The following is a 16,480-nucleotide window of genomic DNA, read 5'->3' on the forward strand; positions in this document are numbered from 1 at the left end:
TTCGGCCCCAAACCTTGGACCGAACCACAAAAGGAGGGGAGTATCAATATTCGTCAAAGATACCCACACCTCCAGGTTGGTGGCACAGCACAAAGCATCAGAGACTATCCATGTGCAACTAACAGTGGGTAAAACTGCCTTCCAGTTTATAGCCTGCTACAGACCTCCCTCCCAAACCCAGGAACCCACTTGGCCTTCCTGAGAACACTCAAAAATATGAAGGTCTCTCCAAACACCATTATATTGGGCGACTTCAACTACCCAAACATAGACTGGGAGCATTACTCTAACTCCAGCACCCTAGCCCAAAGGTTCCAAGAATTTATAAACTCAAATGCTATGGAACAACTTGTTACCACTCCCACAAGAGGGGAAAACATACTGGACCTGATCATCACCAACATGGTGACTCTATGCTCCAGACCAGAAGTGTATCCCTCATTGGTAAGATCAGACCATAAACTAGTCTCACTGGATATTCACATCCTGACTGCACCCCCTGCCCTGAAAACCACAGTGAAAAACTTCTCTAATGCAAATTTCACACTCCTCAAAACCGAGGTGGAATCCTTCAAAGCCCCCGGACCTGTGGAAAATACGGCCCAGACCACAGAATCCTTTATAAACGCATTCTATGAACACCTTCAGGAATGCATGGATCATGCAATCCCAAATAAAACCAAGTCCCAATCCTCCAAAGGCAGACGTCCTGTCTGGTGGACCCCAGCCATAAACAAACTATACAATAGAAGGAGGAAGCTACTACATGATAGAGCAAAATCCCAAAAAGGGAAGGCATCTCTGATCAGTATTAGCAAAAAACTACGGGCACTCATAAAATCGTCTAAGGCCAGCTTTGAGAGAAAAATTGCACAGGACACTAAGGATAATCACAAGGCTTTCTTTAGTTATGTTAGGAACCTGGGTGGGAATTCCCAGATATGCCCAGAATTAGTCCAAAATGACAAAAAATACATCGAACCCACAGACATTGCCAACATCCTAGCTGACAGGTTCAGTGCAAACTTCTCCCTCCCCACCAAAAGGGCAAATATCTATCCGAGCAGAGTGCTGCCCCCCTGACATCTCAGATGCTCAGGTAAGAGCTGCCCTCTCCAAAGCAAAAAACACAGCATCAATGGGACCAGACGGTGTCCCGGGCTGCATCCTACATGAACTCCAAGAAGAGCTAAACCCAAACATAAAACTACTGTTCAATCTCAGCCTTACTACAGGATATGTACCCAAAGAGTGGCGTACAGCAACAGTGGTCCCTCTCCACAAAGGTGGTGCCTCAACGGATCCTGGAAACTATCGCCCCATAAGCCTGACTAGCTTGGTCTGCAAAGCTATGGAAAGGATCATCATGGACCTCATAAATAAAGATATTGGGGACCTACAGACACTGGATCCTACCCATTTTGGCTTTGTTAAGGGCAGATCCTGCCTCTTAAACCTGGTTGATTTCTTTGAAATAGTCACTAAGGCCATTGACGAGGGGAAGGTGGTCCACACAGCCTACCTGGACCTCACAAAAGCCTTTGATACAATACCCCACTTGGGCACTATAGATAAGCTCACCAGCTTAAATATAAACCCCTATGTCACTAGATGGGTTGCAAACTGGCTCAAGGACAGAACCCACATGGTTAGAATTGCTGGAGCCGGAGCCATGTCAGACTCCAAACCAGTTACAAGTGGCGTCCCACAAGGCTCAGTTCTGGGACCTCTCTTGTTCGGTATATATTTCTCGGAGGTACAGGCCAACACGGAAGGACAGTGGCTGACCAAGTTTGCAGATGACTGCAAACTGGGCACCATAATCGACACTCCAGCCGACACAAGCATCCTCCAAAAGGGCCTCATAGACACAGACAACTGGTGCCAGAGCCATGGCCTCAAGCTAAACGCCAAAAAGTGTATAGTCATCCCCTTTGGCAAAAACAAAGTGCCCACAAATTACCACATAGGTGGTAATCCATTAAGTACAGAAGAAGTAATTAGGGACCTGGGGACCCAAGTTGATAGCAATCTCTCATTCGACAACCACGTGGCCAAAGTGGTTAGAAAAACATTTTATATAGCCCACCTAATCATGAAGGGATTCACATCTAGATCAGGGGAGGTCATCGTGCCTCTTTACTCATCCCTCATCAGGCCCATAATTGAGTACAATGCCCCTTTTGGGATGTACCTTACCAGATACCTGCAGCAACTGGAAAGACCCCAAAAGTACCTCACCAAGAGGATCAAAGGGCTCAAACAGATGCCATATGCTGCCTGGTTAAAGAAACTCCAGCTCTACTCAGTGGCATACCGCCTACTCAGAGGCAATCTGTGCCTGACGTATAAAGCCATGTCCAACCCGGAATTAATGGACATGCTGCACCTCAGAAAATCCAAATCCCATCGAGCTACACGCTTGAGAGACTTGAACCTCAGCACTGAAATAAATAGGACATGCTGGAGGGACAGATTCATAACCCAGAGGCTCCCTTCACTCTGGAATAAAATCCCAGTCCAGGTTAGGCAGAGTCCCTCATTGACTCTCTTCAAAAGGAATCTTGATGAGTGGATAGGAGATCATAGGTTTACCCCCGGTATCACTTCTGTGTCACTGTTAGACAGAGGCACAGTATACGAACCTCGAAAAAGGGCATAGCAAAATTATTTTAAAATGGGTGGCGAAAGCCAAACACACTCTGGCTAGGCTTATAAATGCCCTAGGACAGATAGCCTAGTATGAACCTATGAACCTATGTTTATGTGACCCTTCCAATCTTAGTAATGTCTGCTAATCCTAACATGTGCCCTAATCATAAACCTAAATCTGTACCTGCCCTTAACCATACACCTTACCGTTGAAAAAACCCTTTCCATAACACTACTGCTGTTCAGACAAATTAGGTTATAGTGTCATGGAAGAGTTTTACTTTAATGATTGCATAAGGAAATTGTTTTTCTTTTGTGGTCTTTTGTAGTTTTGTAGTTTTTTTAAATGTTTGAAATGTTTTTGATGATCTTTTGTATTCATCATTTTCAACTTTTGAACATTCTTACTATAATCATATTTAGAGAGACGTATGTGTGTATACATACTCTACCATTCAACGTATCATTTAAAGTGTAAATCTCGGTCTACTTTTTGAACTATTAAGTTCTACACATTTTCAAATTGGACCTTGCATGTTATTATTCTTATGGTTGTTATTTATTCATTTTTTTTTTCACAAAATCATGTTGATGGATCTTATACAATTAATTTCTTAAATTTATTACACAAGTTTTGGGCTCATCATTACTGTAAGAATAGAGTTCACATAAATATATTTTTGCCAGAATAAATCCTACGTGAATACAGTGTTCTCTTTGCATAGACCTAGAAATGCAACCATATAAAAGTAGGCCTATAGTATATCCTCATTTTATGTTTCACATTTTATATACAGTTTCAGTAGAAGGTAATCTTCCAATAAGGGATACAAATGACCTCAGTAAGATAATCTCCAGGTCAAAGCAGTGATAAAGATGAAATGTGTTAAAAGAGTGTGAGGAACATTTGGTACAAAAACAGATCTTATTTAGATGGTACAAGGCTTGGGAACCAAGGTTAAAGAGGTGTATAGAACTTGCAGGATATTTACAGGATTTTAGTATTATGAGAGATGCTTTCTAGACAGAAGTCAAATCATCAGCGATAGTCAGAAGATTGAATACAGCAGTTCAGTACAGACTCTGAAAAGAATTATGACAGCAGTTTAGTCTCAGAAGACTTGAGTATAGATATTCAGAAGTCAGAAAAAGTCCAGAAACTACAGAAAAAAGTGCAGTGTGTCTTAATTCTGCATTACAGCGAAAAGGAACAATTCTGAGTTCAGAGTTGCAAAGGACAGTATAATTTATTTTTCAGAGCTACAGAAGTGTGAGTATTTAGTCTGGTTCAGTTCATTATCACTGTTATTTCAGACAATATCATTAAAAGACTTGTTTGGGTCTTGTAGGATTACTAATTCTTCCTCCACTGTAAGCTGCTACTACATAATAAAGCACCTTTATCAAACTCGCAGTGAGTAAAGAAGGCATAAAAAGATTTTGTGTATAAAGGAGAAACTGAGATATCTGGCATTTGGTCAGCATGGCTCTGGGTGATTAAAAAATAAAGATTTTTTTCAGTTCTTGTAGTTACTATCTTTTACAGCTATCTGGATCCCCACCCTTGAGTAATGAAGTCAATAGTTTGCTTTATTTGTTAAATATATTGTGCAATGTTGTAGTATGACTTCCTGAACATGCAGGGGTTCCCTTTACTCTGGTTAACCCAGAAATGTGAGATGAAATCTCTTCTCATTACCTTCATTCTCCTTATGCAGTTCATATGAAGTACACTATTTACATTTCCTCTAGACTAAACATCAGTAGAACAAATCATAGCTTGTAGTGTCCTACCTTCATTATACTTGTTAATATATAAATTCTGTTTGAAGGGAGTAATATTTGCAAATACACTTCTAAATGTACCTTTAAAGCTGCTGTTTGTCAGTAGATGTACGTGTACCAAAATTATTTGAATGCCACATATACAAAATGTAAGCACTGTAACTTAAACAACCAGTGTCAGTGCAGTCTGGACAAGTGCTGTTGTAATACACTGCCCATTTGCCATTTTCTACTGCTAGAATTTTATCTATCATGTTATGGTCACATTGAAGTTCTTGTTTTGTACAACTCTTATCTGTGTGTATTTCTTTCATAGCACTGCGTCACAGCAAAGCACAATTACTGTTCTTTACTGTACCATAAAATTAATTACACTTCTACAGTGGTACAATTGTACAATTTCTATTTTGTTGCATCATGAATTACGATGTAGAACCATGCATTACAATTTTGTTTCTTCTCTATCACAAAGCTATTCTCCCTCTATTTCTCTATTTTTCCTTTTGGTATAAAGTTAAACATCCTTACCAAAATCACTGGAACAGAAGTTACTCTGGATTGTTCCTGTCTTCTTACATCTTTCTTGACACGTGGCTTGAGTGACTTCATCTAGAAGGAGACAAGAGACAGGGAGTGACAAATTAGTGCACGAGGGATTTCATTCTGTTTATACAACTGCTGCAGGCAATGGTTCCTGCTGTATGACCACACATATATTCAACATTTCACTGTGGTTATGATGTTTTGTACCATGGTACATGCTACTCCATGATGCATTGTGATAGTCAGGATTTTATGATGAATTTCAATCTTGCTTTTACCCCATATCTTTCATCTTTATCTTCATTCATGGCATCCCTATTACCCTGCATCTCACTCTGAAACTTCCTCACTGAGTGGTCTAGCTTAAGTCTGGAATGTGTTTTTTCAGTTAGAGAAGGGAAAGAGAAACAGAGAGACAGAGACTGGCGAGCCATGGCTATCCATTATTGTAAGTGAACAGGAAAGATGGAGGGAGGATGGAAGAAAAAATTGACTCAGTCTTTTATTGACACACACTTCTGATATAAGTGCAGACGCATTGCTGTTGATGGCTGGTCTCAAAGTAAAGAAGTTTTTGCTATTTAGTATCATGTTCACCCATCCAGTGGATGTAGGGTTACGTGAACGTTGATACAAATCCTTCCTGTATCTTCCCAACCTGAATTTGACACCAGACTCTGGTCACTCACTCTGAAGTAGAGTCAGCATCCTTGCCAGTGGGCAAGCAAGGTGTATGTTTTGGTTCACTGCACATTCCAGAAACTTATTTGGAAAAAGAACATTGGAATCCAGAATGCTTGGATCATTCACCTATTAAGCCTCGGCAGTATACCTTCTGTTTCTTCATTCCCAGGATTCCCTCCTAAATAAAGGTGATAAATCAGTTTATTTATTTATTTTATTCAACAGGTAAGTTAAGTAGACCATTATGACTTTTTTCAGTAATGATGTACTTACAGTAGACATTTAAGAAAATCACAACATAAAAATGGCTACTCATATGCTGGATTTTCAGTATTACAATACATTTTAAAACACAACCCGCATGCAAGAACATAATACCGTAATATTCATAAGAGCTACTACTGTGAGCTTCACCCAGTAAGGACTTGAAATATAAGCTATTCTGAGTTAACATTAATTGATTTTAGGTAATCGCTAGCATATTTGTTGATGTTTCCTTGTAAAGATGTTCTTTTATCTGCCTAAGTTGGGCAGCTCTGTTACAGCAGGAGGGAGGGAGTTCCATGCCAGAACACATCTAATTGAGAAGACCTTGCATAAGCACAAAATGGACTGATATGCAATAGCTAAGGAGATGGCAGCTGTCTCTGAGGATATGAGAATGCTGATGCTCTGCTTGATTGCTAGGTATGTGCAGTGACCTACATTAAGAATTCTATTGGTGAAGCTACCCAAAATGGGGGGGCTCAGTTGCATATGGGTAGCTAACCTGCCTTTGTCGGAGTGGTATTGTGATGTTATCTTTTTTGTGCGCAGGTTTTGAATCTGAGGTTTTATTCTGAGAGCCCCACAGCATCTGAATGTTGCTTTTAGTTACCATAGCAATAATGGAAATTTCATGCTCAGGTATAGGAAGCTGCACTCCTTCCCTAAGTATCTTCTTACTATTAATTATCTTACTAATGTTACAACTGTACTTCCCAGACTACTCTATTGTCTTAATGCATCATGCCTTTATAGTATTCCAGAAACTGATTAGCACCGCAAATCAAATCTTCTTTCTTGAAAACAAACGAAAAAAATGCTTGGATATTCAAATTTCCTTCCTTAGTGCAGCTATAAATTTATCAATGTATCTTGCTTGCTTCCCATATACAGGTCCTTACTGCAACAAAACAGATGTGACTGAGAACCTAAAACTAAATGAACTAAAAACAGTTTGCTGATGTTAAATAGATACTGAACAGAGAAAAAGAAGTGTTAAAGAGCTTCATTGACCAAAGCTCCCAAATAAATGACTTTATCAGGCACATTGTGGGATTTTATTTATTGGTACTTTTCATGGCACAAGCTGATTTAAATGTATGATAAAGCAAAGAAAAAAATCATCAAATGGCCAAAGGAGCGTCAAATGATGCAGCTGAACCTATTGTAACATTTATATATATTCAGGTATGACATGATGTCTTTTCATAATGGCTAATGACAACAACAGACCGCATGTTAGAGATACTCCCTCTGTAATGCATAAGAACAAAATACCATCCAATAGCTATATACAACCATTGTTATCTTTTTATAGTTACATACTCCAGACTGGTATGATTTAGAAAGTTCTATATTCCTGCTCTATGCTATTAAATCCCAGCAATACACAGTAATGAAGTCGCAGCTGGTTATCACAGGTCTTGTTTACTGTTACTGCATCTAGTGAATGAAAGTGCACAAAAAAAGATAAATTCAGTAAATTATTGCCTCACATCAACTCAGATAATCAAATATAACAGTTGCAAATGTATAAGTATTGGGAACCATGCCTCTAAACTGTACAGATTTTTGCTTCGTATTTTTGGTAAATTGAAAAAGGGTAATTGTGAGGTGGAGTTCAGGGAAGAGTTAAGACAGGCAATGGGTGGCAGTGAAGAGTTACCAAATAGCTGGGTAACTACAGCAGAGCTAGTAAGGAAGACTGCTAGAAAGGTGCTTGGTATGACATCTGGACAGAGGAAGGAGGACAAGGAAACCTGGTGGTGGAATGAGGAAGTACAGGAGAGTATACAGAGAAAGAGGTTGGCGAAGAAGAAGTGTGATTGTCAGGGAGATGAAGAAAGTAAACAAGAGTATAAGGAGATGAGGTGCATGGTAAAGAGAGAGGTGGCGAAGGCTAAGGATAAGGCATATGAAGAGTTGTATGAAAGGGTGGACACTAAGGAGGGAGAAAAGGACCTGTACCGATTGGCTAGACAGAGGTACCGAGCTAGGAAAGATGTGCAGCAGGTAAAGGTGATAAAGGATAATGAGGGAAACATACTCACAAGCAAGGAGAATGTGTTGAACAGATGGAAGGAGTACCTTGAGGGGCTGATGAATGAAGAGAATGAGAGGGAGAGGAGGTTGGATGATGTGTGGATAGTGAATCAGGAAGTGCAATGGATTAGCAAGGCGGAAGTAAGGATAGCTATGAAGAGGATGAAGAATGGAAAGGCTGTTGGTCCAGATGCTATATCTGTGGAAGCTTGGATGTGTTTAGGAGAAATGGCAGTGGAATTTCTAACCAGATTGTTTAATGAAATCTTGGAAAGTGAGAGGATGCCTGAAGAGTGGAGAAAAAGTGTTTTGGTACCGATTTTTAAGAATAAGGGTGATGTGCAGAGCTGTAGTAACTACAGAGGGATAAAACTGATTAGTCACAGCATGAAATTATGGGAAAGAGTAGTGGAAGCTAGGTTAAGAAGGGAGGTGATGATTAGTGATCAGCAGTATGGTTTCATGCCAGGAAAGAGCACTACAGATGCAATGTTTGCTCTGAGAGTGTTGATGGAGAAGTACAGAGAAGGTCAGAAGGAGTTGCATTGTGTCTTTGCGGACTTAGAGAACGCATATGACAGGGTGTCTAGAGAGGAGTTGTGGTATGAGGAAGTCGGGAGTGGCAGGGAAGTATGTAAGAGTGGTACAGGATATGTACAAGGGTAGTGTGACAGCGGTGAGATCTGCATTGGGAGGGACAGATGCGTAAAAAGGTGGAGGTGGGATTACATCAAGGATCAGCTCTGAGCCCTTTCTTATTTGCACTGGTGATGGACAGGTTGACAGAAGAGATCAGACAGGAGTCCCCATGGACTATGATGTTTGTAGATGACATTGTGATATGTAGTGAGAGTATAGAACAGGTTGAGGAGACCCTGAAGAGGTGGAGATATGCTCTAGAGAGGAGAGGAATGAAGGTCAGCTGGACTAAGATGGAATATATGTGTGTGAATGAAAGGGAGGATAGAGGAATGGTGAGGATGCAGGGAGTAGAGGTGGCGAAGGTGGATGAGTTTAAATACTTGGGATCAACAGTTCAGAGTAATGGCAAGTGTGGAAGAGAGGTGAAGAAGAGAGTACAGGCAGGATGGAGTGGGTGGAGAAGAGTGTCAGGAGTGATTTGTGACAGACGAGTACCAGTAAGAGTGAAAGGGAAGGTCTACAAAAGGGTAGTGAGACCAGCTATGTTATATTGGTTGGAGACAGTGGCATTGACAAAAAGGCAGGAGTTGGAGCTGGATGTGGCAGAGTTAAAGATGTTAAGATTTGCAATGGGTGTGACAAGGGTAGACAGGATTAGGAATAAGTATATTAGAGGGTCAGCCCAGGTTGGACAGTTTGGAGACAAAGCCAGAGAGGTGAGACTGCGTTGGTTTGTGCATGTGCTGAGGAGGGATGCTGGGTATATTGGGGAAAGGATGCTAAGGATGAAGTTGCCAGGTAAGAGGAAAAGAGGAAGGCCTAAGATAAGGTTTATGGATGTGGAGAGAGAGGACATGCAGGTGGTTGGTGTGATAGAGCAAGATGCAGAGGACAGGAAGAAATGGAAACAGGTGATCTGCTGTGGCGACCCCTAACCGGGAAAAGCTGAAAGAAGAAGAAGAAGATTTTTGGTCAGTTTCTCATAAAATTATGTTTTTCTGGCAAATTGTTGGCAAATCATTGAGGGTTGAAGTCTGGAAATAAAGACAGACAGCTGAGTTTCAGGCTTCATAGCCTTCAGAAAATTTACGCTAATGCAATATCTGTTAACTTTCTAGGTTTGTAAGGGCAATATTTAGAAAGTGTCCTTATTTTTGGGCCTTTGTCTCCCCATTATTTATGGCTTTGTCCAGATTTCTTGTTCTAAGATGTTGAGAGGTATGATTGGGACAAAGTCCCTACACCCCCGTATCATCCTCTTAATTTTTACACTGAGTCTGCACAGAGTCAAGGAAAGGTGAAATGGGGTTTGTCAGTGAAACCAAGTATTTCCACAACCCCAAGGATGTGCAACGTCTGAGTGATAATATTAATTAAGGGGTGAAGTGGGACTGTTTCCCTGCAAAAAAAATTCCCCTAATCTCATTGTCTTCTGTGAAGTGTTGAAACGTTTACATTCTGTAAACTGATATGAGACATCCTATGCATTAGTAACTGTCTATGTACTGTAATGTTTTAGACCGAGATGTAGTAACAAAACGATGCTTTATGTACTTTAGTTCAGCTAAATGAACTGACTGACTGTCAGCAATACAGTAATTCATTTGTTTTGCAAGCTGCTAAAAAATGTGTTTTACTAATAGGTACTATGTCCTGTAAGGAAGAAAGTGCAGGAAATGATTTGGCTTACATTTCCATCCAGATGAATCAGTACTCTTAAACGCTGGAAGTATAGGGAAGGATAAGGTGAAATTACAATGGAGAGAAAAAATGTAAATATATAGGGATTAAAGTATATGGAAAAGTAAAAGACAGCAGGGTGAAGAAGCAGAATAAAATAAAGAAAATGTTAGATACACGGGTGGGAAAATCATCACTTTGAGAGGGAGAATAGATTTAATACAATACCTAGTTCTACCTCACATAATTTATTTAGGTAGACATGTACAGATTAGACACCAAGAGAAAGTAATGGATAATATTCAGAAAATAAGAGAGAAATTTAATTGAAAAGGGGGAAGAAGAATATTGTTTTGGATAGATTAATACGAAAAGGACAAGAAGAATGAAGGGCAACACATTTTTTCTGGTATACATACTATGGCCATTAATTTGGTGTAATGCAAGAGAGGGCAGGAGGAAGCAGTCATGAAATGGACTTTATGGGAAGATGGGGAGAAAGGAAATACGAAGACACATATGAAAGGGTTGAAATAGACACAGAAAAGATGATTTGCAAATTCATAGGAAGGGAAATGCAAACAGGCCAGAAAGAAAATAGAATATTAAGTATTGTGCTTAGAAGCATGTCAGCAGATGTAGTTCAGGTAGCACATAGATGGGAAGCCTTAAGGATAATAACATAAGGGGATGTAGGAAGTTAAGAGGATGGCTTGGAATGGTTAGAGTTAAGCAGGTGAAAGAAAAATTTATTTGGAGTTGCAATGGGACATTGGTTAATTTATAGGAAACTGCTGAAGTCCAAATGACAGATAAAAAGAGTAGGAGTAAAGGGAGGAAGGAAGGGAGACAGAGATATTGGGAGAGGATGAAGAAGGTAAGGATAGAATGTCTGTTTAAATAACGAGGGGTTAAGATGGTAAGGGGGGCTATAAGTATGTTGAGGGAGCAAGAGGCAAGAGAAGATGCTACCTGGGAAGATGACAAACAATGGAATGGTATATGGAAGATGGCAAGGGTGTTAAAGCAAATGGGACCACTTGGAGATATATACTGGCAGATGATCCACAGCTGGTATAGGACACTGCAGAGTATCTTTAAAGAGAGGGGGGAATAAACAGCAGATTGTTGGAAGTGTGGAGATGAAAATGTAGACCAAATACATATGTTCTGGGTATAAATGGAAGTAAAGACAGTGTGGCACTAAGCAATGAGGAGAATGGAACAGGATACTTAAAAGGAGCATTCCTGATACCCAGACACTCTGTATATTTGGAGTTAAACAGGGTCACTCTGTTTGAGAATAGGATGAGAGAGCAGAAGTTCAGATTGTACCATTAGAGATGAGGAAACTGATTGCAAAAGCATGGAAGAGGACATGGGCAAGACAGTGGGTGTATATTCGGGAAATGGTCCATAAATGGATGAGGGAGGTATGGAGAAAGAATACAGAATGGGTAGAAACAATAATAATAATAATAATAAAAATAATAATAATAATAATAATAATAATAATAAAATAAATAAAAATAAAAAGCTGAAATGGAATTGCTAAGTAAAAACAGTAGATGATATAATGGAGGTCAATGGATGCAGTATATAAACAATGCCAATAAGGTGAAATGTGGATAGAATAACAAGTCCAAAATGTGTGCATTATCAAAAAAACATGATAAGATGAGATGGGGAAGAGCTGACTGAGGGACTATAACCTTGACCTGTAGTAAAGGACTGGATATAATTGCAAAGGTTATGTGAAATGTGCCATTCCTTTGGAGATTTCTTAAATCTGCGTAACTTTAGACTATATATATTCAATATGGATTTGTCCAGATTTCTTGCATTAAGAGGTTGAGATGTATGCCTGGAGTGGATTTACACATTCCCATCAATTTATCCAGGTTTTGCTTGAAGAGTTAGGGAGCTGCTTTTTTCATATGAAGGGAGAGTCTATTCCAAGGCTGGGATTTCTTTGTAATGGATATCTGGAAGTTTAGGTACAAGTGTTTGTGATGTTTCATGTTTTGTCAATACGTAGAAGGTCACACACACTACAGGATCACCTGTGGCCTAGTAAGCAAGGCAGAGATCAACTCATAGGAGTCTGTATGTGATAGAAAATAGAGATGGTGTTTTAATGTGTTCTCTATAGGCCACAGAATGCAAGCCTTTAACTTTCCCAGTGAGGAAACATTGGAGTTTTTTAAGATGGAACATGTGTTTGGACAGATACATGCCAATGGGAGCATTACATTTAATTATGGACCAAATAAGGGATAATAACATATTTGTATCTGAAAATATACATCTGGTATTCAGCTGTGCTAGGTAGAATGACCTTTGTAATTACCAAATTGACATGATGATCAGAGAAGAGCTCATTGTCAGTGAAAAGCCTAGGTCCCTAATAGTGTGTCAGTTTTGAGTGGAGGGGGCTTCTATGTGTTAGGTGCTTGGATACACCTGTTTTTTCAGAGGATGTGATACTACGCTTTTTTTGCATTTAGCCTTAGTCCATGATCCTGGCACCATTTGTTTGTCTGGGTTGCACACACTTGCAAAATCTGTGAGTCCGCCAGGGGGTTGATGACAGCACTGAGTTTACAATCATTTGCAAACCTGGTCAGCCAGAGTCTCTTAATATCTGTTAGGACATCAGAGAAGTAGATACAATATAGGATCAGCCCCAGTACTGAGCCCTGAGCACCCCACTGGTAATGAACCTTATGCTGGAGAGTGTGCTCCCAACCCTAATTTGGTGGGTTCTGTCTGTGAGCCATTTTGCTACCCAACAAGTTACATATGGATTTACATCTACTTTGATTATTTTGTCTGTAGTACCAGAGTGTGGGATAATGTTAAAGCCCTTCACCAATGTGTACTGTTTTTCCCTCATCTAATGCCTCAGAGATGTTTTCAAAGTAGTTCAATACATTTAGAAGGCAAGCTCTGCCTTTCACATACCCAAACTGGTTTGGACAAGGGGTTGTAGACTGACAATGTCTTTGTTTATGAGGTCTATGATGGTACTTTCCATTGTCTTATAGACAAGGCTGGTAAGGCTTCTTAATCTATAGTTCTTAGGATCATGTGGTGACTCTTATGAAGAAGGACGACCACAGCTGTTCCCCACACCTTAGGCATGCAGTTATTTGAGAGGATGAGACTGAACAAATTCAGAAGTATGTCTGTAAGCCCATGTTTCAAGAAGCATCCTGGCACATTACCAGGCCCATGGGGCTAGGACTTTCTGATAGAACTTCTAAAACTAGCTTGGGTGTGATCTTGATGGGAAGCTATAGGGAGACTTGGGAGGAGAAGTCCAAGCTAAATGCATCTGCTGATATGTTGGTTACTTGTATGGGAAGAGTGGGTGTTCTTGTTACTTATCACCTCAATGCACTGCTGAGCATTGTTTATAAGGTTCCTAACATAGACATATAAAGACTTATGGTTGTCCTGGCCAGTGGTGATGATTTTCAGTTCATACCTAGACTTGGGGGACTTTTTATTTTTTAAATAATTTATTCAGTTTATTTAGTTTAGGCTTGGAATGTGGGGTTTTAAATGTATTCCTAGGGTATAGGATTGTTTTGTCTTTTGTTATATGGTTTATTTGTAACACAGCTGCACCACAGGCATTTGTTCCTGGATTAGGCATTGTATTTGTGTCAGATTAGAACCACTGTCTCAATGCAGGCATTGAGATGACCATAGTAACTCTCTGTAACTGTAGTGGTGTTTAACAGAACTACAATTATGTCAGATTGTTTCCTGTGCAGTCCCCTGAACTGGTGCACTTCTTAACTGAAATTTGAGGAGAAAAAAAAAAGTAACAACAAAAAAGTCTTTGGCAATGAAACTGTAGCAAGCTGCTTAATACAAATGTAACTAGTATCTTGCTACTGATAAATCACCACATAATTACTCAGTGCTACTGCACTTCAGCCATGACCACAAATGCAGTTATCAACATTCATTTATGAAGCAACATTATCATAAAGCAATGATGGTACTTCACACTGTACCATCAGCATTTGCCAGTTGTACCCTTTAACAGATTGTGTTTGGGGAAACTGCTCCATTTGTCCCACCCCATTTTTGGCTCTGGTGTTTGCTACTGTGTCCTTGGAGGGGAAGTAGGGCAAATGAACCACATTAGGCCATCAGTTATCTGTGACAAGTTTGCTCTATAGAAATCACTAAAAGTAATAAGGTTTGTGGGCATATTCAGTTAGAGTCTATTGGTGAATAATCTTAAATAGTGGTTGGTCTTGACCAATGAAAGTGTAACTATAAGCTTGTTTCATGGCAGAACACAAGTGCCCAGAGATTCCTCGATGTTTATCAATCCAAATGCCTTGGAACAGCTAGTTGATACCCTCACAAGAGGTGACAATATCTTGGACTTGGTATAAACCAGCATGAGTAACCACTGCAGCACCCCTACAATATCATCCTCCCTGGTAAGATCTGACCATAAAGCAGTCACTTTCAAAGTCACCATCTCCCCTGACCCCCCCTCTAGCTACAGTTAAACAAAAAAACTTCTCCAAAGCTGATAACAACCTCCTGAAGGATGGTATAAACAGCTTCACAGCCCCCTCCCCCTCTGTAGGATCTGGCACCAATGTCCAAATCTACACCAAAGTACTATACAAGCATTTATATAGATGCATGGAATCAGGAATAACTGACATGACAAAATCATCCTCCGCAAGGAAGAGTAAACCTGTCTGGTGGACATCTGCATTAAATAAACTATATAACAAAAGGAAAAAATTACTGTCCAGGACCAAGAAGGAGCAGGTGCCCAATTGGAAGCAATCTCTCCTTAGCCTGAAATAGCAAATAAGAGCACTAGTGAAATCCTCTAAAACCAACTTCGAGTTCAAATTGACCACATCTACTAGAGACAATCATAAAGCCTTTTTCACATATGTCCGCAATCTCAAAGGAAGCAGCCAGATCTGTTCCGAACTGGTGGTCAATGACACCACATACACAAATGCTGTGGATATAGCCAATCTACTGGGTGACAGATTCAGTGAAAACATCTCCCGTCTGTCCCCCCATCATTAAATCAGGACATCCCCAGTACCTGCCCCCACCTCTTATCTCTAGGGAACAGGTCATTGCTGTCCTCTCAAAGGCAAAAAATACAGCCTCCATGGGACCTGATAACATCCCTGGCTGCATCCTACATGACCTCAGGCATGAACTTGCAGCACCATTAGGCACCCTATTCAGCCAAAGCATGAGTACTGGCTTTGTCCAAGCCAAGTGGAGGACAGCCACTGTCATCCCTTTACACAAAGGTGGAGCATCCACCACCGATCCAGGAAATTATACACCCATCAGCCTAACTAGCCTGATCTGCAAGGCCATGGAATGGGTTATCATGGACCTCATTAACAGGGACATTGGCAAACTCCAAACACTTGACCCCACACATTTTGGCTTTGTCAGGGGGAGGTCATGTCTGTTAAATCTGGTTGACTTCTTTGAGACAGTCACCAAAGCCATGGACGAGGGGAAGGCTGTGCACACTGCCTACCTTGACCTGGCCAAAGCCATCGACACTGTTCTTTACTCGGGCATAGTAGATAAACTCTCTCCAACTAGACATCCATCCATATGTTACCAGATGGGTAGCAAACTGGCTCACTGATAGAACCCACCTAATCAAAATAGGGGAAGCCACCTCAAGCAGTAGACCTGTAACGAGCAGCATATCCCAGGGATTGGTCTTGGGGCCTCTGTTATTTGGGATATACTTCTCTGAGGTGCAGGCCAAAACCAGTGGGCTATGGCTGACCATGTTTGCAGATGGCTGCAAGCTGGGTGCAGTCAACAATTCCCCAAGTGATGTGGACGTCCTGCAAGAGGGTCTCATCCAACCAAATGACTGGTGCCAGAAACATGGCCTCAAGCTGAATGCTAAAAAATGCATCATCACCCCCTTCGTGGAGAATGAAGTTTCCACATATTATTACATTAATAATGTCCAAAGTACACAATCAATAGTGAGGGATTTGGGCACCCAGGTTGATAGCAACCTGACTTTTGACCACCATGTTGCTTCCATTGTACGGAAAGCTTTCTACATGGCCCACCTCACAAGCAAGGGTATCTCATCCAGGGACAAAGGGGTCATAATATCCCTGTATTTTTCCCTTATAAGGCC

The 16,480-nt window shown here is 40.6% G+C and overlaps 1 protein-coding gene across 2 annotated transcripts in view; it reads right to left on the bottom strand.

Annotated features, from left to right (window-relative positions):
* The window catches only part of LOC122806565 (procollagen C-endopeptidase enhancer 2-like), a 329,452-nt gene that overhangs the window by 97,353 nt on the left and 215,619 nt on the right, over positions 1 to 16,480 (bottom strand). For both annotated transcript variants that reach the window (XM_044077101.1, XM_044077102.1), the window contains exon 7: positions 4,966 to 5,046. In XM_044077101.1, coding sequence (XP_043933036.1) covers positions 4,966 to 5,046 — 81 coding nt within the window. The remainder of the gene's footprint in view (positions 1 to 4,965; positions 5,047 to 16,480) is intronic.

Source organism: Protopterus annectens, chromosome 7.part0, assembly GCF_019279795.1.
Source record: "Protopterus annectens isolate FY-2018-M chromosome 7.part0, PAN1.0, whole genome shotgun sequence".
NCBI lineage: Eukaryota > Metazoa > Chordata > Ceratodontiformes > Protopteridae > Protopterus > Protopterus annectens.